General features: G+C 40.1%; 1 protein-coding gene across 2 annotated transcripts in view; it reads left to right on the plus strand.

The window, feature by feature from the left end:
* tiam1a (TIAM Rac1 associated GEF 1a) overlaps positions 1 to 23769 on the plus strand; it is an 80945-nt gene that overhangs the window by 32857 nt on the left and 24319 nt on the right. The window contains exons 7-17 of one of the 2 annotated variants that reach the window (XM_036143058.1): positions 224 to 396; positions 2517 to 2741; positions 3994 to 4179; positions 9083 to 9229; positions 9436 to 9510; positions 13917 to 14087; positions 15157 to 15261; positions 16774 to 16855; positions 17071 to 17157; positions 19880 to 20092; positions 21570 to 21703. In XM_036143058.1, the coding sequence (XP_035998951.1) occupies positions 224 to 396; positions 2517 to 2741; positions 3994 to 4179; positions 9083 to 9229; positions 9436 to 9510; positions 13917 to 14087; positions 15157 to 15261; positions 16774 to 16855; positions 17071 to 17157; positions 19880 to 20092; positions 21570 to 21703 (1598 nt within the window). Of the gene's footprint in view, positions 1 to 223; positions 397 to 2516; positions 2742 to 3993; positions 4180 to 9082; positions 9230 to 9435; positions 9511 to 13916; positions 14088 to 15156; positions 15262 to 16773; positions 16856 to 17070; positions 17158 to 19418; positions 19663 to 19879; positions 20093 to 21569; positions 21704 to 23769 lie in introns of those variants that run through there. The other variant, XM_036143059.1, reaches the window with a different exon arrangement.

Below are 23769 nucleotides of genomic sequence, written 5' to 3' on the forward strand. Positions count from 1 at the left end.
TCCCTTTAAAATTCATAAGATACAGAATCTGCGGCTGCATTCCTGCCTGCGCTCTCTGTTTATATCAATTCTCTAAAATAAGCAAAATGTGGCTTATCTCCCTGACCTTGAGTTAAAAGTTCATGCCAATACGTAAACAGCACTTGGGTTAAATGGGATGAATTTTGTTTGTGGGCTTATCACAGTGTTTCCGCTTCCTTTCCTCTTCTTCTTGTTCTTCAAGGCTGCACCCTCTTCCTGTATGAGTCTGATGGCCGCTCTGTAATTGACCAGAACAGCGTTGCTAAACATGCCTTGTGGGTGGAGAACAGCATCGTGCAGGCCGTGCCTGAGCACCCCAAGAAAGACTACGTCTTCTGCCTCAGCAACTCGATGGGGGACGCGTTTCTATTCCAGGTGAGAAAATCCCTGAAATGAGATCAAAATAACTTTCAAGTGTCTCCTGGGGGGAATGATCAATTTACAGTAATTGTCCTGAGAGAACATAACAAATTTAACAACCAGGAGCAGCGCAAAGATAGACATAAGATGTTAGCTTTCCTCCCGGGGAATTGTGTGTGCCTGTGTGTGTCTGGCAGATAAATACGTGACCTTTAGCTATGTATGGGAGAAACGGCAGTCCTGTGTCCGTGTGTTTGTTTTATGTCTGACATGTTGAAAGGCCACACTGTCACTGTGACAGTGATTCACAGCAGAGGCTATTGCATACATAGAAACGCATCAATTTATATTCATGAAATTTCACCATAATTTCTCCATTTCCCCCACCATAAGCGATTGGGAGATAATTTAAATGAGGATAAATTGAATGGATAGCCTTATCTGTTAGACCTACATTGTGACGTGAACATTAATTATTCATATACAGTAGCTGTCAGTTGCAGTTGTTAAAGTATATAGATGATTTGTAAAACCTTTTCCTTTGGTTGTGTTTGGACTTTTTTATTATTTATTTTTTTCATCATTTTTTCAACTTTTATTTAACCGGGTAACAGACCCATTGAGAGAGAGAGAGAGAGAGAGAGAGAGAGAGAGAGAGAGAGAGAGAGAGAGAGGCCTCTTTCTCAAGGGTGGCCTGGTATTGTAGTTTATGATCAAGAAATATATTGACAAAAAGCTGCAAAGCAACAACAAAAAAAGAAATGATTAAAAAAGTAAGCGGAAAAATGCTGAGAATGCATTTAAAAGTTGCCAAAAAGTGTTGAAGTTTTGTTTGGAATGCCAAACCCGGCCAGCATTGGATAATCCAAAGGCCACTAAGGAGGAAAATAGTTATAGTAAATTCTTTGGCTCGAGTTTTGCTTCATAATGTGAAAAGGTTTTTCAGTAATATAACCGGTGAGGAGGAAGAAAGTCGTTTGGATTTCTGAGGGTTTTGATTGCTTGAGACAAAAAAAATTATATAAAAAAAAATTACAATTTTGGCAACCTTATGATGCTCCAGTTTAGAGCAGTATTATTTCTCTGGTGGCACTGTGGTATTGTGATGCTGCCTTGCAGCAAAAAGACAAATGTTATCTTTGTGTATGAGCGTCTTCTCTCTGAACATTTTCAATGGAAAGTAGCAGAAACATGACTGGTTGCTCTATAATTAACTTTATGTATAAGTGTGTGCATGGTTGGTTGTTCCATGTCTTTATGTTGCCTTATGATGGACTGGGGACATGTCCGAGTAAAGTTCTCCTTGTGTTTCATCATTATAGTAACTGTGTCACAAGTTTATTCATATTAAGGAGATGTGCAGTGATCTTGCAACCTTTCTCTAGATAGTCTGTGTTTGTAGTAATTATTATCTTGTCATTGTGAATAAAGATGCAGTAGGACTGTTGAGGGTGAGTAGGTGAGTCGTAGCTGATTAAACACAATTTGCAGACATCAGCTGATGTTTTGTACCACTATAAAATGCAGCATTTTATGATCAGACCAGCTTTATGTTCTAAAACATCCCCAGAGTCACCGTGGTTGGCTGGCTGCTTCATCCGCTTGACATATTTTTTTTTTTAGCCATGACAGAAATTGTGTTGTGTTCTCTTCATTAAACTTTGCTTGTTCCTTCCCGTAAATCCAAGATTACAATAGTTAATAAATAATTCAGGTGCAAAACGTGCTCACAGCAGAGAAAGTGTTTTTCTGGGTGTTTTTTCTTCTGTGGAGCTCATACAAATTTCACACAAATGAGCTTGTTATATCCTTTATTTATTTTTTCCAGCTTTATTGTGATTATAAGTTATTGTTTTTCAAGAAAACAGTCCGTTTTCCTTTTCAAGGGAAAGGGACTATTACATTTATAGTGCCTGTAACGATGTAATGTCATCATCCATATATGGTATTGTTTTCATGTTTTGGGGATAGTGTCTAAATAGGCTACTTTTTTTATTTAAGAAAGGTGCATTTTAAAATTACTTACAAACTTGAACAAACATGGTAGACCTGATTAGAGTTTTTTTTACTCCATGCTTGCAAGATCTTTATGTTTCCCTGCCCTAACAACTAGCCTTACATCCATCTCTCACCAGACATCAGGCCAAACGGAGCTGGAGAACTGGATCACGGCGATTCACTCGGCGTGCGCCACGGCTCTCGCCCGGCATCACCACAGGGAGGACACCGTCAGGCTGCTCCGAACGGAGATCCGCAAACTGGAGCAGAAGATTGACATGGACGAGAAAATGAAGAAGATGGGCGACATGCAGCTTTCCACTGTCACCGACGCGAAGAAGAGGAAGACCATACTGGAGCAGGTAAGGAACAGGGAGCTGAGAAGATAATCTGCGGCTGCAAGACAACAGATAAACAGGATGCAGAGAGCAACAACAGACAATTAACTGAATGTCAAAAAAAAAAGAAATGTCCTCCGTCTTTGTTTATACAGCAAAACTACCTCGACTTAACGTCCGTGTGACAACCGCTATAAACCAGGCTTGTGATTTCACGAGTGAGGAATCTTATTTCATGTGTGAAGGCCCCTCTTAAGAGTTTTGAAGGTGCACATCTTTTTAGCTTTAAAGTATATCACTCAGTCTGACACTAAATCATCTCATCTGTAAAGCGTCAGAAATTTCTTCAGAAGCATAATCTAACCACAGAATATCCCGACTGTCCTCATTCATTAACACATGCATAATTCAAAATCTCCAGCGCATGCTGAAACACATGCGTAGCATAAATTAATCCTTCGATGTTTAATGGCTGTCTGCATGAGTCCGAACTGGAATTACAAGGGAAATCTTTAAATGTTTTTTTTTACTTTCAGTCAAACCGATTTTTCTTTTACTCTCATGCACGTCTGAAGATGCTGCTAAAGGGCACAATGCAATGTTTAAAAGTGAAACTGTATGTAAAAAAAATACTATTTCAGTGGTTTAAATGGCTAAAAGCATTTCTGCACACCTTATCTGGACAAGATTTCACTTTAAATGAGCGGCTTAAATGGCTTAAAGAATGAATTTTGATATAAAAAGCAGCTTTTAATAGACGTTATGTGTCAATACTCAGGCAGGGTTTTCAGTTGCACCAAATTTGAATGTAATTGAACTTGTTTCATGAAAATAGTAATGTGGCTGGGTGACATTTGTGTAAAATCTAAGGTCTCATGGATTGTGTTTGTGTAGAAAGCCGAGCAAACAGATGATTGCCAAAACTAATGCAAATGAAGCCTAGTTTGTGTTGTGTTCATGTTCCACCTCCCACGGCCCACCCTGTGATGCTCTGCACATGAAACGCAGCAGGTCGGCAACTAGTGGGGGCTGTGTTGGTGAGTAATAACTAGCTGCAGGGGCTTCAGCCCTCCCACATTTCTCCCTTCCCACAATGACCAAGCGACTGTGTAACACCAGGGCGAGCCTCGAGGCACGTTCAAAGGCGCTCTTTAATTAGTTAGTGGTCAAATCAGGACCGGTTTAGTATAATAACAAGGAGGTTGGCTTATGATGCATTGTTCCCTGCATGCGAGATCATATTCGATGTTTTTAACTCAACGTTTTTCCCACTTAGATTTTCCTGTGGGAGCAGAACTTGGAGCGGTTCCACATAGACCTCTTCCGCTGTCGCTGCTACCTGGCCAGTCTGCAGGGCGGCGAACCTCCAAATCCCAAACGCCTCCTGGGCTTTGCTACACGTCCCACCAAAATGGCCATGGGCCGCCTTGGCATCTTCTCTGTGTCTTCCTTCCACGCACTGGTAGGGCTAAAGATGATCGCGCACATTCACGCAGACACATACACACCTGTATCACGCATTTCCCTCCACCTCCACCCATTCACAAGTATTTTCCCCGCCTATCTGTTCAGTAATTTTCTTCTTAGAGCAGACCAGAGCTCATTAACATTTTGCGCGTGCCTCTACATGTTCGAGTAGGTATTTCGTTGGAGGCTCCGAAATGTCGACCCTCGATAACAGCTCAGCTTGAAGAGGGTGGGTTTGTGTTTGTGTGGCTGTGAATGTCTTGTCACATACGCTTACCAGAAACAAGAATCTCTGCTTCCCTCTCCAAGCTAACACACTGGATCTAACCAGAGGTTAAAAGACGCAAAACTGAATAAGCAATCGCACTTTTTTAAAAATAAGAACAAGTAAAAAAATAAATAAAGCTGCTCGCAGCTTTTTCCTAGACTTTGCAGCAAAATTATTTGTGGGGTTCTAATTATCCAGTTATGAAAATAATTTTCATTGTGGAAATGTATTTTAATGTCACTTGATACGTTTCACGTTTTGGCACCATGGAAACACAAACTTTAATGTGTTGTGGGGTTTCAAGCTAGAGACAAACACATTGTGGTACATTATTAAATGTGGAAGACAAAATATGCATGGTTTTAAATATATTTTACTAATACCCATCTGACAAGTGTGCTGTGCATTTGTAAGAGCAAATACTTTGTAGAATCACATTTTGCTGCAAATTCATCTGAAGTGCTCTTGGGGTTCAACTATCTTTGCACAGAGACTGATATTTCATATTTTGCCGCAGATTTTCAGTTAGCTTTAGGTCCTGACTTTGACTAGACCATTTGAACACATGACTATGTTTTGATATAAGCCATCCATTGTTGCTCTGGCTGTAAATACAGGGTCATTGACTTGCTGGAAAATAAACATTCAGCCTAGTTTGCATTGCATGCCTCTACTAAAGAAAAGCATTGCCACAGTATGATGGTGCCACCGCTCTGTTACATGTTTAGGGTGATGTGAAATGTTTTTCCTTCTAGCATTTTGCATTTGGCCCAGAAAGTTATTTTTTTGGTCTCATCTGACCAGCATTTCTTCCCTCGCATGTTTGCTGTTTCCCCTATATTGTACAGTAAAGGGGGGTTCAATGGAAACCCATGCCGCATTCTTCAGATTTTTATTTGTAAAGAAATTTTGGAAATCATGTAACCTTTTTGTTCCATTTTGCAATTTTGTAAACTTTCCTTTAAAAAACACAATAGAAATAAATCAAGTAAAGTTTATGGATGTTACCTAAAAAAAGTATGAACGTGTACTTTTACAAGTACTGCAACCTTTTCACGTGGAGAACAAGCCCTTGTCTTGTTGTCTTGTGTCTTGTGTAACCGCACTGACATCACACGTCAGAACATTCACATCAAAACCTTTGACATGTCAAAAAGTTTGGCAGGAAAACTAAACCAAGTATTATTCGAGTTCATCCGTCGTCGTGCTCGCTGTTGAACGACTTCGACTTGTGACACAAAGCAAGGCTGTTACCTCTGTACCTCTGTTTGGTATTTGAAGTGTTTCAAAAATGTACAGAATGATGCGCCATCATTGAAGGAAAGGCAGAGATCCATCAACAGTATCAACAAAACCGAAAGGGAATGGAGATAACATTTATCTTCCTGTCTTAATACTAGATGTTAACACTGTTAGTTTACTCGACAGGATCGTTTTTGAAGCTGAGATTATGCGGTTATTATTATTTTTAAGATGATCTTGAAACAGCATCCACGTCATGAGCATCCAAGACAAGAGTTGGTTAGTACTCCTAACCAGCTCTAAAACTGTTCATGTAATAGATCTTATGTAATATAGAAAAGGTAAACCCAAACAGTATCCTTTCTTTTTTATATTATAGTGTGTGCACAATGTTTAATTGACACATAGATGGGAACAAGATGTACTATGGGTAGTAAGTATTCAGCCACATGTTTCAGCTGACGAGGCGCATTTGTTGGTTGAAAGGTTTTTCAGAAGTTCATATGCTGTGTGAGAGAGTTAATGATGTTTTTTTTCTGAGGTGCTTTCATTCTCCACTGGTACGTCGCAGTGGTGTGTGTTCTCATCTCCTTTTTTTTTTTTACTATTTACAGTTTTATTGTCTTGTCCAAGCTGGTATTCAGGTATTATTGGAAAGTTTGCTGATGACTCTGTCATTGTATTGTTGGTTAACGATGACAGCCCTGATAATGGCCCTGTTATTAATAAAGATTTCAGGGTGTTGTAAGGGTGTGTCGCAAAGTGGTAGGCGTCCCCTTTAATAATGATCTCAGCTTTTTAAGTTGAGTGTTTTTAAGTCAGGTCCAGCTATTTCCAGACGAGCCCAGTCACCCTCAGGTTATAAGTACTTTAACTAAATTGGTCCAGACTAAAAAAAAAAAATTCCTTGACTTTAGCAGCGGTTAATGTTGTGAACAAACGGTGTTGAAAATGGTGCCACGACTGACTGGAGGTTTGAGAAGACAGAGTGTAGGCAAAAAAAAGCACATAATCTCTCTGGTGTTTATTGTTTTTTTGTTGATGTTTGTTTTATTGTTCGTTGCCTCTTTGCAATTTCACACAAATTTGCGATTTAGTTGTTCCATAGACTACATTTTATACTACGTATAAAATGGAGCCATTTGCTGACCATGTTACACTTTTTACCCAGGGTTATTGTAACTTTATAATTTACACATCGTCTCCTGCCAGGCATCAAAACGATTAACTTTTGTCTTTTTTTTTTTTTTTTTTTTGTCTTTTGTGGACATCGGCACCCCAGATGATGGAAATGGGGTGCAATATAAAGCCTTGCGAAAAGAAAATACACCTTAAAGCAGCGCCGTGTACGTTTTGACCTAAGAATTAGCTTAATTTGAAATATATGAAATTATTTTGCAGGTGAATATGCAGCACTTGACGTGTATCAATGCTCTTTTGTCATTCTCAAAAACTCACCTATGTAACTTGAGAGGGTCGGGTCCATCGGTGAATGACAAATATTATTTGTCATATTTGTCAAATTTCCCAGCTGAAACAAATATTCAGCTGGGAAATATCTTTTGCATTTTTGTCATTGTTGTCACATCCCTTCATATCAGTTGCAAGGCATACTCTGAGTTAGTTCCTCAGCAGGGTGATGTGCTATGTCACACTTGAAATGCGTCCTTTAATAGAAAGATAAAAAGGTGCTGACACAGCCTTCAGATTCCTCAGAACTTAATTTGGTTAAACATCTTTAGAATGTGGTGCCAGAATGAATTCAAACTAGGAAGGCCAAGCAAGCAGCCAGTATCCAAATGCCTCATACAACACTAGACGTATAGTTGGCACGTGCAGAAACTACATCGGTGAACAGCTTAACAGTTCTGATGGGGTCTTGTATGATGCAGACATGTTTCATCTGGCTGCTGCTCTGCTGAAGTGGCTTGATGGGAAGAGCTATGCTAAAACATCCATTTTGTCCGCATGCACACGAGCGTGCACGCGCACAGTACTGTATTTGTACTCTGTTATTTTTTGTGATTGGTGGATCAATATAAACTCTGTTAGTGAGAATCTATCCCTGAGGCACTTTCCCACAAACAGGCTTAACACTCTCTGCCCCTTTGCTCTACTGCCCACACTCTCACTTCCTTTGTTTGTGTCCACTCTCCTCTGGCTTTTTTCTCTCTTTTTAAGTCAAAATCATGTCTATTTTTCCTACCCCATCATGTCAGTATGTCTCTCATTTTAGACATTGAGTGGTTACTGTAGTGAAAAATCAGAATCAGAGACACTTTAACAATCCCAGAGGGAAATTACTTAAAAATTTGCTCTCTTTAAACTACTACCATGGAAATAATCATTCTCGGTCAAAGCATAACATAGAAATCCAGTAAACTTTATGCCCTAAAAAAAAACAACTAACTTCTTTTCTTTATTTCGTCTTTTTATGTTCATTCTGGGAAACTGTCCTTCATGCAGCTTACATAAGAAGCATCTCACAGACAGTTAGATCCATTAGGTTTAAGCAGCGTGTGTCTCATGAGCGGTAAGGAGACAGCCCGCTGGCACCGCTTACAGTACGCATGCTGGACATGCATAGATACAGTCATGCTCTGGTATAAAGGCAGAGTCTGAGCTGCTCAGTGTTCAGGACTTGAGTGTGAATTAACCCAGAAATGCCAAGAGCTTTTTGTCTCTGCTCTTGTGGTGTAGGTCACTGAACAGGATGAGAGAATGAAGGCATGCTGTTTTATATATATATATATATATATATATATATACACTGCATGTCTGATGTGGCGACTGCGTTACAAAAAAAAAAAAAAAGATGCGGAAAATGAGTGCTGAATAAAACGGTGAGCTGACAAATAAAGACCGCAGTCATTTCAAAGGATGACAGTAAAATTGATCACATTAAATCCATCATGGACAGACGGACTGGTAACTGGAGCAGCGGATAGAGTTTCTCTTCTACTCTAAATGTCATTATGCGAGGTAAAAACACTTTGGTTGTTGGAAAACCCCAAATGTATTGGATCCCAAAAATGATGTCCTTGACTTATAATACAGTTTTGCAAGCCATGGAACCCAAATTAAGTCATTTGATAAGGGACTAGGCAAAACATGGCTTGATGTGGGATTGACTGATGTAAAATCCCAGACAGCAAACTAACAAAGAAGTCTCAACTTTTGATACAGGGGATCCAGTTGGGACATTCCTGATTATTAGTGTGAATTAATGACAACAAAACTCATCTTTTGCACAACTCACAAACTTGTTTTTTTTTCCCCTTTATGTAAAAAAGGTGTTTTTTTTATGCTGGTATCGATGGGAAGAATCTTTGACATTGAACTGCAAGTTAAGTCTCAAATATCTATTCTTGCTTCATGGCTTTTTCAGGTGTCTGCCCGAAGTGAGGGCAGCATCAGGAAGCGAAACCCAGCGATTCAGCGCACCTTCAGTAAACGGCGCAGCCGCTTCTCCTCCCTCTGGGGTCTGGACACCGCCTCCAGAAGAAAGACCAAAGGACATCCTTCAGTTCAGCAGGTTTTGACAGACTTCACTCAATTCACCCTCTGACTCAAGAATGGTTTAAAATATATTTCTAGCTCATTATCTTTGGCAATAGTTGTAAGAATGAATGCAGTTCTCAGTGTTTTAAGTTGAATGTTATTCTCTTCAGATAAATTCATAAAAACTGCACAATAGTTGATGTATTTGGGTACATTAGAATTCTGCCTTTTCTCTTATAGGTGTTTAATAATGGGTCGGAGCCTGTAAGAAAACCCTTGGAGCGCATGTTTGAAGACTCTGCCAGCGAGAAATCTGTAAGAACCGACTATACCAATTAATATTACCATTATAAAGATATACCGGTACTTTTGAATTGTGACCTAAGCACTTATTAATACAATTAAAATGAATACTGCTTGAAAAAAAATGTGAATACTTTTGCAGGTGATCAAATATTCTTATTCTGTAATCAGTAAATATTAAGCTGCAGAATTAGTTTCATTCGAATTCAAAACATAGAGGGCTTTTAATTATGTGTACAGTATTCTGACATTTAAGCTGAATGACTCCTCCAGCACTGGCTGCATTTAAAGCTACCTAGCTTCGAATTAAAGAGCTTAACTATTCAGTGTCATCTAAAGTAGGTCACGACTTGTCTCAGTTTCTTTGTAGTTCTTTGTCATGCTGTAACTAAAGTGAGATGAAAAGGGCCAGATCAGGGAATGTTTACATCTATACAGTAATAATCTTTGCGAGGCTAAACACAAAGAAGCGTGTCTCATTTTGCTTTGGGCTAATTACTTTGTCATTGTTTGCGTCTCTTGTAAACCATGAGAAAGATCACCGGGGCATCTGATGAATCTTTGTGCTCGTATAATAGGAAAGGGGGCTTCTTGAGACCCCGAGGCCAGCGGCATAGCTGGATTTTCCACCTCCTTTGGTTTCAGTAGCTGCTCTAACTCTTTATTCGATGGTTTATCTGGGGGAGGGCTCAGAATCCCTGCTCCCTCTTGCACCAGTGAGCATTTCTTTGAGGTCATTCACAAGCTCTTGCTTTAACATTTATAGACATCCGCTTCTCCCCCTCGATGTGGAGTAAGTGGAGAAATTTGCAGGCTTATGAAAGTTTAAAATCAGCAGTCTCTCCTCCCACACCATCAGATCAAACTGGAGCTTACAGATAATTCCAAAACGTATTCATGATTCTTAAGCTTTTCACAAATGTTGTCATGTCAAAACTACAAATTTTAATTCTTTTCTTGGACAAATGACAATTTAAATATACATGGGTATACATCGGCAGAAGGAGGCATTTATTTGTACAACAACCCCTTTTCCTCTGATACCCCTGAAAACGATCAGAAGACAGTGATTCAATCTTTAATCTTTTTAAAGGCATTGCTAATAATCTACCATCGGAAATCCTGTTTAACATTTTAGTCAGAATAAACCAAAATGAAAATTTTTTGGTCTATGTGCAAAACAGAACCTTTGTTGGAAATGTAAAACTGACCCCCTTAGTCTCTAGGAAACTGTTAAATTGTTTTTGTGGCATCATTCTGTGTTCTTTTCAAATAAAAGGATGCATGATTTTCAGATTTTTCTACATATATTAAAACCTGAAAAAAATGTGGTGTGCACATACATTTAGCTCCTTTTACTTTCTAGGACAAACCGGAAAACCTGGAAGAAGGTGCTCTGGGTAGCTAAGACCAGAAATAAACTTTTTGATCCAGATAGAAAATGCTATATGTGACAACAATCAATGCATCACACAGAACACATCATCCCCACAGTAAAACATGGTAGTGGCAACATTATACTGTGGTAATGCTTTTCTTCACCAGGGAAAGGGAAGATCGGAGTTGACAGGAAGAAGGATGGAGCTAAATACAGGGCAATCCTAAAAGAAAATCTGTCAGGATGGAAATGTCTGCAGACTCAGACAACAAGATAACAGTCATAGCTTCAATGAAATTGTTTCGATTAAAGGACTTTTGTGTGCCCAAACAAAGTTCAGACCTAAATTCTGTTGAGAATCTGTGGGAAGACTTAAAATTGCAGTTTCTATAGAAGTTCAAAATGTAACTCACCCTAAAGTCAACTTTTTTTGCAAGATAAACTTTACAAACCGGGCCTAAGGGTGTTACTTTAATGTTACTGTGCATTTTTTTTTTAAAATTACATTTTAAAGTGATACCAAAGCCTCCCTCAACCCCTGGAGACGAGGGGTGTGAAATATCCTTCCTCCCAACTGTGGGGATGAGTGTATTCATCCTCACATTTAGCCCCGCCCCCCAGGTCCTTTTGGCACTCTCCACTTTGGTGGCATTTTCTAAAAAAAAATTCTGGGGTCGGGGTTATGCTTTTACATCGGGGTGAGTTACACTTTAATCAAATAGCAGGAAGTCAGAGTTCTACAAAGTATTGTGCCTTGAAGGATGGGCAAAAAGCATAAATAAAAAATAGTTTGTTACATGCAAATTTCACATTTAGGTGTTACTTTGTGTTGGTAAATCACACAAACTTCCAGTCAAATCAGTTATTGGGTTGGACACAAGACAATATGTGCCAAAAAAAAAAAAGAAGAAAGAAGTTCAAAGAGAGTGAATTCTTTTGCAGGAGGCTGTAGCCGTCCGCCGTCTGCAGCTTTTTCTCCTGCTTCATAACACGGTTTACCACACTAACCTTTGCTGTGCACTGACCATTTATTGTAAAACTAATTTCCGTTAGCTTTACAGTTTCATCAGACGTCAAAACACCAAAGACCCACACCAGTCTTGACAGATAGCCGTCTCTTCCTGCAGTTGCTCCAGGCAATTTTCCCGCAAATCAGAATCACATAAACCATCCACTGGAGACATCGCTGTCTGCTGATCCCACCGGCAGAAACCCGATCGGATATTTGCGGATCATTACCTCAAATTATGCAGACATTAGCCACCAGAGTGCCGGGCGGTTTCCCACCATCTGTTCTCACCTGTGCTGTTCCGCGCTGACCACAGTTTACATTTTAAACAAAGAAATCAACATAGCGCTCATCAGGATGCGGATGGTTATTTATCGCAGATGAGTGAGAGCGGTGATTCCACGTGAATGTAGAAGAAAAAGGCCCAATTACGCAGAGGTTGTGCAAGGACAGGCATTGCCGGCTCCATATTTCATGAGAGGCGATAAAAGGCAGCTGAGAGTGTGGGAGAGGAAAAGACAGGCCTCTGCCTGAACCCCACATACAGAAGAAAAACTGGGGCAATAAACCACTCTCGCTGTGAGGGCCCCCTGTGGCAGGAGGAGAGATCAATTTCCTTCCACCCACGCCCCACCTCAGCTAGCAGGGGGGTGGTGGTGGTGGAAGGAATAGGATGACCGTAAAGAAGGCATAAGAGTTAGCGCGCCTCGACTTTTACTGACGCACAGCAAGAAACCTCAGATTACCAGCAAAGATTTTTCACTTCTGACAGGCTGGCCCCTACTACGACACTGTATTTATTCTGGGGAGTCCGATTGTTAACATAAGAGGAAAAGAGAGAGCAGAAGACTTTTAATATGCCTCCTGAAAACCCTTCATCCCCCCCCCCCCCCCCCAGCAGAGGAATCTTAGATAGGCCAGGAGGGAAGCCAGATGGTGCCGAGCAGCCTGGGAGTTCAGGGAAGTTGGGGGGGGAGGTACTGGTTATGGGCCCCCCAGCCTGTTGTCTGTCTGGGAAAAAAAGAAAAAAGAAAAAAAAAAAGGTCTCTTTTTTTGTCTATATGTATTTTATTTGCGCACGTTTGTGTATAGTTCAGTCTTTCAACACAAAAACATGCACACACAGACACAGACGAACTGCAATTAAGTTCCGCACAGACCACAGGGTCTGATTCCGTTAACTGTCGGGGGATTTATTTATTTTTTATTTTTTGGCAAGAAGCGCGCTGATGGAGAGTTGCACAGATCGGGGGGGGAAAGGGCACCAGAAGGAGAGGCGCTGATCGATGGCGGGGAATTAAAGAACGAAAGGAAAAATGTGGATGCGGTCACTCGATAGGAGGAGATAGGTTACAAGCGATATGTGAGGTCAAGCAGAGGAGATAGAGAGAGGTGGACATGGTGGCCAGATTGTTCATCTGGATCAAACTTATGGACCTGTTAGGGTTACAGAATGCAGAGCCTGTCCTGAAAATGTAAATTCCCATGCACAGAGAGGACAGAAACGAGCCTATACTGCAAAAACGGATCTAAAAATAAGTAAAATGTTCTTAAAGTTAATGTATTTATCCTTGATATGAGCAGGTAAATAAGATTATCTGCCAATGGAATGAGTATTTTGACCCCTAAAATAAGATAATTATACATCCTGCACTTGAAATAAGATGATTGAGATGAATTGTTACTATTTTAAGTGCAAAAATCCTATTCCATTGGCAAATCATTTTATTTACCTGCTCAAATCAAGGACAAATACACTAATTTTAAGAACATTTTACTTATTTCTAGTTCTGTTTTCTGTTTTCAAAAAGACAGATGAGAATAAATCAAACATGAAAAACGTTGCCAACATGTTCACCCTGTCATTTAGCAAAATCCCTTTTAGTTTTGTCTGCTAATTAAAACCATTGTGTTTATTTTCATATACTACACATTTTACCATGACATAGCTTTAGTCTTACATGCTGCAGGTTTTGTGTGGCACAATAGCTGATTACATAGATAAACAGCATCTGTACGTTGCACTTTCAGAAAAAGACGGAAGACTCCATGAAATCTGTTCCCAAGCAAAGCGTGGACAGCGACATTTGGGTGCCCGATTCCCTGAAGCCGTCCTGGGTGTGTCTGCCGAACGATCAGCCGGTCCTGGCCATCGTGCAGCCCGGGGAGACGACGCTGGATGTCCTGAGAAGCGTCTGCACGGTAGGCCACCCGTTGGAAGTATTGGAAACATTCAAGTGGAGCTGCTTGAGTTCCTTTTTTTTTGAAATATCACATATTTTACAGTAAACATTGCATGAGGGCAACTACAGATGAAAGCCAATGAACAGCAGTTTGGCTTGATAGGTTATGCTTACCGTTTTTCATCCTGGTGCATATTGTAACTACGGTTCGCGTTTACCAAGGATCTGAAATGTTACAGTTTCACAAATGCTAAAATGGAAGTCATACCCATGTTGTGGCTTAACCTTCCTTTTAATTAGATCTCATGGTACATTTTAGAGGGACCAGAGTCCTCTCTGGCTGTATGTGGCAGAGCTGCCCCTCCCTCACCTGTTGCTGCCTGCTACAAGTCAGCCGGGCGAAAGGAGGATTGCTGCCTTTTCTCCTCAATCACAAGAACGACAAATTTGACTGAATATGTTTTACTGGAGAAGAACAATTGTTCTTTTTTTTCTAGATTGTGTTTTATATTTTTGCTGTAACTTCTTGTGTTTTTGTGCAATTTGCTGCCTGCTGGAGGCACACAGCTGCTGCAAAAAGACCCGGTGACAGTCAAGCTGCTAGCGTGACAGATTTTATGGTTTATAGTATTGCTCTATTTTACTTAAAGGTCAGCTGGACAATGTAAAGTCCCATTGCAAATTACAGAAAAGGGGGAAAATATTTGCATTTGGATGCAGGTTGAGAACTACTGCAATGGTCAAACACGTGTCAATGAATTGGATGTTTCCATCTTATAGATCAAAACTAACAGGCAGGTATACATTTTTTTGTGCAGAAACAGACAGAAACCACAGTTCCTATTCTTTTTGCATTTATACACATATAGAGTATATACTAATTACATTTATTCCTGTTGATGCGCTTGCAGAAGATGCCATAAGTTACAATATTGTGTCCTATTTTAAGACAAACTGTTTTTTACTGACAAATGTCCAAAAACACCTCTGTCTTTTATTAGAGGCTACTCAGGACAAAAGAGTAACGAACTATCAGGAGAACTTTGGGAGCAATTTTACTAATTTCTTTCTGGTCTTGTTCCTTTCAGAGCCATCAGATTGAGCCTTCTGGTCACTACCTGCGTTTGAAGGTGGCGGTCGACAACCAGCTGCTTTATTATGTTCCCAAATCTGAAGAAGACATCTCCGATTTGGTGAGATAATACATATGCAAGATTGTTTTAAAGGGCCTTCTATTCATTTTTCCCAGAGTCCATAAGAAAACAAAAAAGAGAGAAATAAGTTATACTAATGTAATGTGTCATGAATAAAATCATGTTTTATTCATGTTTTTCGAAAATAAAACAAGAGAAATGCTCAGATTAAAATAGTTAAAAACAAACAAGCAAATAAAACAGCCCAAATAAAATAAAAAAAATTGCTAAAAACCCAAAAGATTATGTTTTTATTTTACTAGAATTATTCCGACACTTTAAGTAAAAGCTCAAAGCCAGTTTAAAGATTGAACAAGAATAAAACAGTCTGGTTTAAAATCTGCTAAAATGCTATATTTAAAGAAAGAAAAACAAACAGACAAACAGGAAAAAACAAAAACTACTCTGAGCCTCTTCCACATGTGAGGAGCATAATAAATGGAAGCCTCTGTCTGTTTTAGTTCTGTCTTGGTTATGTTTTTCCTAAACAACGGTTCGGATTTACTGAAAACAACTAACCAATTGTAAGTATCAGTCGCAGCTGTCAGTGGATTTAGATATTTTTCTTCCATCTGAACCTCACCTTCATTTCATTATAAATTAATATTGGCTATTTTCTTCCTGCTGACACGAAGGCAAACCTGTGCATATTTTATAATTCAACTGCTGACTCGATGTGCAATGCACGAAATATTCCCAGGATGCAATGGAGACATTTTTGTAACACTTTATGAATGATACAATAAAGAAAGAAAGAAAAAAGTATTAGATGCAAACTTTAGGAACTATGCTGCCGACCCATCCAGGGTGTACCCTGCCTATCGCCCAATGACAGCTGGAGATAGCGGCACCCACTCCCCCCACCCCCACCCCACCCCTACCCTGCATGGATAAGCAGTCACAGACGATGGACGGATGAATGAAAGCCGTTTGTATTTGTGTGTGTCTCCGTTTGGAGTTTTCATGTTATTCATATACACAATCCCACCTGCTGGAAAAGGCCTCACCTCATTATTCAGCCAGAGCAATCCCCCCCCCCCCAATTTAATTTCTTTATGCCAATTCTTTCCAGGTGACATGCTGAACCCTCTCTCAAAACACAGTCTCTATATATAACTGTTTTTTCCCCCTCAAGAGCCTTTTTATCTTCCTGCTTTGATCAGTGACTCGTTTCGCCCTCTTTCATCCTCCGTCTGTGATATTACATTGTTACTCCTCCTCGGTGAAGGCTATTACACACACAGCACAGCTGTCTGTCCCTGGTGTTGCTTCATACACACAGCCGTGTCTGTGGCGGGAGGTCAAAACCCCCCCGTTCCTACACCCACTCGCTTAGTCTTAACCCCGACTGTCACCCACACAACCCTCCCGTGCACTTGTTCGGCAGAATAATGCATGGAGCGGTTCATTCTTTATTAACGCTAATAGCCTGTCCTTATCCATCCTGCAGCAACACCACTTTTCCATTTTCACCAATCGCATATGCATTTGTGTGTATTTGTGTGTCGGCAGATCTACAAAGAGATTGAGATTTGCCCCAGAGCTACCAAGGTGATCAGCTTTGACAAAGCAGAGTCCAGCACCATCGGATACGGTACGGAGTTGGACACACTGCAAATCTGCGTCGAATTGATTCCCTGATGGGTTTCATTGAGTCTTGCTCTGATAATTACTGAAAGGAGGTGACTTAGAGAAAACGCCTTCAGTCACGAGTGTGTCTAACTGGTTCACATTAAGTGCCGGCCAGTGATCATTTATAAATATATGCTGATGGATGATGAACACACTCTTAAAAGCTCATCTCCACAGGTTTCGTCGTGGCCGCTACGGATGAGGACGAGGTGCTGCGGCTTCACATCACTGAAGTGAAACCAGGAGGACTGGCTTCAGCTAAAGGTAAACACATGTTTGTTTGTTGCTTCAATATGAAATGTCTTAAAATGTAATGTCTGACATTCAGAAATTGGACACCAAAGCAAGAAACCATGAAGCAAATCATTTATTTCGAACTCATCTTACATAACATCAGATCAAAGATTTCTTATCAGCCTCTTAGCCTGTTAGCCTCCCAATAAAAGGCTTTGATGTGTGCCTGGGACTATTGTCCTTTTGAAACTCTGTATTTTCACGTTTTAACCCTCTAGCTTTTGATTTTAGCTGGAATTAGAGATCTTGGAGCTCCTGAAGAGTCTTTCTTACTTATGCCACCAACATTGTAAAAATGCAGGAGCACCACTGGCAGCGTCGCAAAACAGGACTTTAACATGATGCTTCCACCACTGTGTCTGACATCTGGTTAACTCTTCTGTTGGTTAATAGCTTCACCTTGACTCCACCAGACACAGTTCTTTCTCTGTTTTATATACTAAACTACAGTTGCATGGTAGAGTGTATTAAACTGCTTGCATGCAGTCTGATAGATGCAAGCAGGTCAGTAGAGCAGGCCTGTGAAATACTGAAACTGAGATTTCCAATCTTGAAAACGAAACAAAACGCTGCTGCAGGAAGACTTCAACCTTTATGGCCACAACTCACATAGATCTTGGTGATCAAGATCAGACAGCGCAAGGGGACAAGTGTGTATACTGTGATGAAGAAAAAGAGAGTAAAGTGGATTGTATTACTCAAGTTTCCTAAAACCATGCGGTACTATGTTAAAAAAAACAATTCTAACAATTTATTAATTTGCTGATCTCTGCAAAATATCAATATGTTTACTATTGCAATCAAAAATATTACTTGTATGCAATATTTTGCAGGCAGATTTTAAGTGTAGTATCTACTTGAGGGATCAAAATGCTAAGACTCACAAAGAAAGGTGGAGTATGTGAGTTTTTACAACCCCATCAATTATTCTATAATACTTTCCTTGACAAATAGATCTAATTCCTCTGCAGGATCCTTTAGGCGAAAAAAGGGTAAATCACCATAAAAGAAATGAAAAGATGAAGCAGACGCGATCAAGAGTCACAGAAAGCTTCAGTGAGTGTGTCAACATGTTTCAGCAGTGATGAAATGGAACATTAATAAAAGAAGAGCATCTTTGCGCTCATCAGAAAGTCTGAAAAGACATGATTCATGCGACCTACATTTGGTAGTGGTCTGATTTATAGCTTTTTTTTTTCCTTAAGGCAGGATGTGCCTAAACCTTCATCCACTAGATAAAACGATTGAAGGCTCTTTTTTCTTTGTCTGCTTTGGGAAGATCAAGCCCCCCCCACACACACACACACACACCCACTCACTGGTCCCTATCTTTTACAGCAGGCCGAGAGACCTAATGGGTTTGAGAAACATGCAGCCGTTTCGTGGACGCAGCACTAATGTATAGAAAATAACATGCTCCACTAGCACGGCCCCGAGGTCGAACCAAGGTTACTCAAGTGTGAGATTGTGGCCTCCAGTGTATTAGCAATCAAAAAAAAAAAGCTGCAATCTTAGCAGGCTGCGTGCAGCCAGAGGACACAGCTGTACTGACTACAAGGTTGTCAATCAGGGAGCTTAATGGGTATTTGTGCAATGTTACACTGCAAGAAAACCCCATTTTTCCCCCTCTCTTTCAATGTAATCCTTTTCCCTTCTTAAGTCATAAGCATTGTAAAAGTATTTATGTCTCTTGAACTATTTTTGCATTTTGGTCTCATTACGCCACAAACTTTTATCTTTTTTTTGGATTTCGATAAAAAAAAAAATAGTCCCCAACTGTACAGTGAAAGTAAACGTATTAATTGTTTTCAGTTTGATAAAAACGAAACTTTAAACAGTGTGGCATGCACAAGTTCCCATCCCTATTTTACCTGATGCCCCCTAAATAAAATTAGACCTAATTAGTCAATCTGTGTGTAATTTTAATCTCAGCATAAATTTTGCTGTTCTAGGAAGGTCTCAGAGGTTTGTTAGGGAACATTAGAGAAGAAATATTATCACAAAGGCCAAGAACACAGCAGACAGGTAAGAGATAAAGTTGTGGAGAGGTTTAAAGCAGGGTTAGGTTATAAAACTATATTCCCAACTTTGAGGATTTGACTGCGAAATGGTCCACCCATCAAAAAAAAAGGCTGTTTGAGTGCTGATTCCCAATTAACAGCGCTGGGCACAGGTGGTCAGAGGGGGGGCGGGGCGTCAGACAGAAGATGTGTTCCAGTGAAGTCAATGGACTCCTCTTCCTCACATACAGCCACGCAGACAATGTATATGATAACATAAGAGGACAGGAAGAGGCAGGCATTGCACATTCCCTTCCAAAATCCATCCAGTCTTGTTAGATCAGTATTTGCCGCAAGCAAGAAAGGAAGCAAGCAAGCAAGCGAGTGAGGGAGGGAGGATACATTTTTAATGTACTGGAGCACATTAGAGTCCCAACATGTCTGATTCGTCTCAGAGCTGCTGTTGGGAAGCATGGTACAAACATTTGGTTTTGTGGAGCTCATTTGTACATATTAACACACAAACACAACCCCTCAGGTGGTCATGATGTTGTGACTAAGCCTACCAATTACTGTTTTTCTTTTTTTTTTTTTCACCAAAAACACGTAAATCAAATCTTTTCTAATGCATTTAGAACTTTCAATGTATAACTTTAAATGGTTTGTATCTTTTCTTTTTAACGATCCATTAGGTTTGAAAGCAGGAGATGAGATTCAGTTCGTCAATGGTAAACCTGCCTCTGCCCTCCAGCACGATGATTTGAGGGCAGCGTTTGGGAACCGCATGCTCACCCTGGATGTCAGCACCGTGCCCCAGCTGGACCCCAAGGTGCTGTGCCCCTGCCCGCCTCATCGCTCCGACGGAGAACAAGACCAGACCACAGATATATTTTCCGAGAATCAAGGCAAGACTTCATCTTCTCGTTTCAGTTTTGCTATTGCAGAAAGAATGCGACTGTGCACGGCATCGAACCCCCCCCTTAACTTTGTTGTAGACAGAAAGAAAAGTGCATCACTGTCTGCAGGGTCTGCTAATTATTCACGGATGCTGTCTGATACCTGACCTGCAGGCAGCCGGCAGCCTTCCCCTGACCCGCTCCTTTTTATTTCTGCAAGGGCGCCATTTGTATTCATCGGAAATGGGGGGGCGCTTGTAATGCACAAGCTGACAAGCTGGCATTGTTTATACAGGGGCTCAGAGCTGTATGAATATTAATATGAATCCTACAGCAGTGTGGAGCTGTCAGCATGGAGGATGTGCCATATGTTTAGGGTCAGATGGAGAGTAAAACACTTCTGAAGCCAGATGGAGGTCAGTGGTGATGCTGTGCTTGAAGAGGAGGGCGAACATGAAGTCCTCAACATGAAGGAGACTTTAAATGAGAGATTTGTCCTGAGCATGGACTGAATAACTAATCCGACAATAAAGCTGCTGCATCATTGGGCCCACTTAGGGAGGCTTTTATAAGAAGTTCAATTTAAAACCAACACAAAGGGATTTACAACTAGAGATAAAATTATATATATATTAAATTATATATATTTTATCATGTTAGACTTACAAATATCCTTGCATTTTTATTAGCATTTTAAATAAGAGAACAACAAAAAGTGTTGCACAAATACAGTATGAAGTGGAAGGTAAATGATGCATGAAATCAGGGAATTTTGATGTGTTTTGCCACACTTTCTTCTTTTTTTCCTGTTGCTTCTAAATAAAATTGTGTGCAATCAAATGCCTTCAGAAATCAATTAATTTGTAAATAGAGTCCACCAATGTCCATATAAATGTTGTCACAACTGCAACCACATCAATATGTGGTTGTTTTTTTATGCTCGATGTAACTTAACAGGCTTAGCAAGGGGAACATTAATCAGGGGAAGAGCTAAGCAGCCCATGGTGAGTCTGGAGCAGTTTCAGAGATCTGCTGCTGATATGGAATAATCTCTTGACAGGACAAATATAAGAGGTGCTTCTCACAAATTAGTTTTTTTTTTTATGAAAGGCTGTCAGGAAGATAGTTTTTGTTAAAAGAAGGCTACAGAAAGTCCCATATAGGAGGAACTGGAAACCTTCTTGGAGTTTACTGAAAGATGGGTTGAGATAAGCAGAGCAAAAGTTCAAATGCACACAGTGCTTTTCAGATTTGTATTTTGATTTTCTTTTCCTTGCCCTTAACAAATATTCACTTCATGTTGGTTGGAAAAAGAAGGATGTTAATTTGCTTTATCATATGTTGCCTTGGAAAAAAAGAAAAGAACAAATCAATAAGTTAGATCGGAAGTGTTTGTGAATTTCAGAAAAGTTTGCATCTCAGAAACCAAACAAACATCCTATGCGTTTTAGCATTGTGCTCAAACAGGTCTTTGTTGTCTTTGCAGAGAACATCCTGGATGAGGTGTCGGGTTTGACTGTGGAGAGCCTCGATGAGAGTTTGGAAGAGGGACCCCTATTAACCCTGCCGAGCCCCGGAGATCACCACGAAGATAGGACGTTAATGGCAGCAGGACAGAAGGTAGGAAATGGCATTCTGGGACATTAAGGGCAGACAAATGCAAGCATAACAACATGGAGATTAAATAATGCAAAGGGCTGTCTTTTGACGCCCTGTCAGATGTGCTGTTAAAGTCGCAGATTAACTTTTTTTTATCCCGTTTCAGGCGTTGTATTTTTATCTTCATATCAGAGGACCTAAAGTACCTTTTGTACTGCACGTACTAAAGTTCAGAAAATGTCTGCAGTCAATTATTGGCTTTATTGTGGTGTAAGATATTGGTAACATTGATTTAAAAAGCTGAGAGAAGTAGCACAGCGCTACTGCATACATTTTATTGGTTACCATTTTAAAGAAACAACCCCCCCCTCCCCAAAAAAAAGCTGTTTTTAACATATTTTATTAGCAATCAACGATTAGCATCAAAGTACACTCTGTTTATTTTCTAGATTGTAAATTCCTGACTTGTGTTGGTCTTCGAGCAGGCAGCCCACATTTCCAAATCCTGCATACTTTATTTCAGGTAGAGGTGGCGAGGTCAAAGAAATGGAATGTTCTGTTAATGTTAGTAAATAGTTGTTGTTCTTTGACAACCTCTGGCTTCATGCTCAAACTTTGAGCAATATGCCAAATCTCAAAGAACACATCAATTGATATATTTGAAACATCTGTTTACAATCAATGTATGAGCATACTATGTGTTTAAATGATTTAGGTGTGACTTTCTTGATGCAGCCCATACTTATGAGTATAATCAGGGAAAATATAACCTGCAGCAAAAAAAAAAAAGAAAAAACTGGCCTGGGGAGTTTGTGTCTGATAATTTGGGATTTCTGTTTCTTTACCATTGGTCAGCGTGAAACGCCTAAAGAAACGAAGAGAAGACGAAAACAAGCTCAGCGTGTGAAAGAAGGAACCAACAAATACACATAAACTTAACTCATCCTACGTTACAGATCCTATGGCAGTGATCATTTACTGGCTGCCTGTGGGCCACGTTCTCCCTGCAGTTTTTTAAAAGGCAAATCAGTCGCCAGCTTTTGCTGAGGTTAGTTGTAGCTTAGCTTATGTCGCAGTGATTTCGCCTATTGGAGGACATAACCCATCCTGTCATTTGATCAGGCCGAAATGCGACGATGCGCGTGCTCCATTTGTCACCTAATGGGGGAACCGGTGCACCAGGAAGGCATGGTTTGCACACCATTTCCCCCGCTGCACCATCTAATAGCGCTTTTAGGGTGCCAAGAGGAAAACATTGTCGGGGAATGTGCAGAACATGATCGCTTGTATGTGTATTGGGCTACAAAAGATGTCGCGTTTTTAAGATTTACCTTTCGCTTGTTTACATTTCCAACGGTAAATTACGTAATAAACTGAGGCTCTAACAGTTCTTCTCTGACCAGCAAAGTTTTCACCAGATCTAAACGAGCCATATCCCTGCCGCTGACTGCTAAGAAATGAGACAAAAAATTTTAATTAAATAAATAAAATGAATTGCTCAACTAAGAAATGGGCTCTATTCATCTATCTTAAATTTCTCATCTTAGTTCTTTACAATAATCTTATTTCATTATGTCATTTACTAATTGACCTGACTTGTTTTTATAATATGTTTGATTGCCTCGAGTAATTACCACATCTTCTAACACATGAAGATAGACTGGAACAATATTTAACAGGAAAAAAACGTGACAACTATAAAAGGTTTTTGGGGAGAGGAAACTGTAATGAATAAAACCGGCCATAATCACCAGAAATACAGTTAGTGGAAAGAATGCACTAAGACAAACCCTGACCAGATGTCACTGTTAACCCAGACTCTCATCTCCATTTAGTATTTCTTAATCTGATCCTAGTTAATGGCGTCACAGCATTTCATGTTTGGGGTTGCTTGCGTAAGTGCTACAATAATATTTCATGATGTGCTTGTGTGAACCTGTCAGTCAGCGTACAAGCAGATGGTCATCCGGTGGAACACCGGTGGGTGTTTGTTACGTGGACCGAGACAGGTGAGCGAAGGAGTGAGACGGCAGCGTCGCTTTCTAATTAACGGTGCGTCTGGTCCGATTAACGTCTGCGATGTGATG

This window comes from Fundulus heteroclitus, chromosome 11 (genome assembly GCF_011125445.2).
Source record: "Fundulus heteroclitus isolate FHET01 chromosome 11, MU-UCD_Fhet_4.1, whole genome shotgun sequence".
Lineage (NCBI taxonomy): Eukaryota > Metazoa > Chordata > Actinopteri > Cyprinodontiformes > Fundulidae > Fundulus > Fundulus heteroclitus.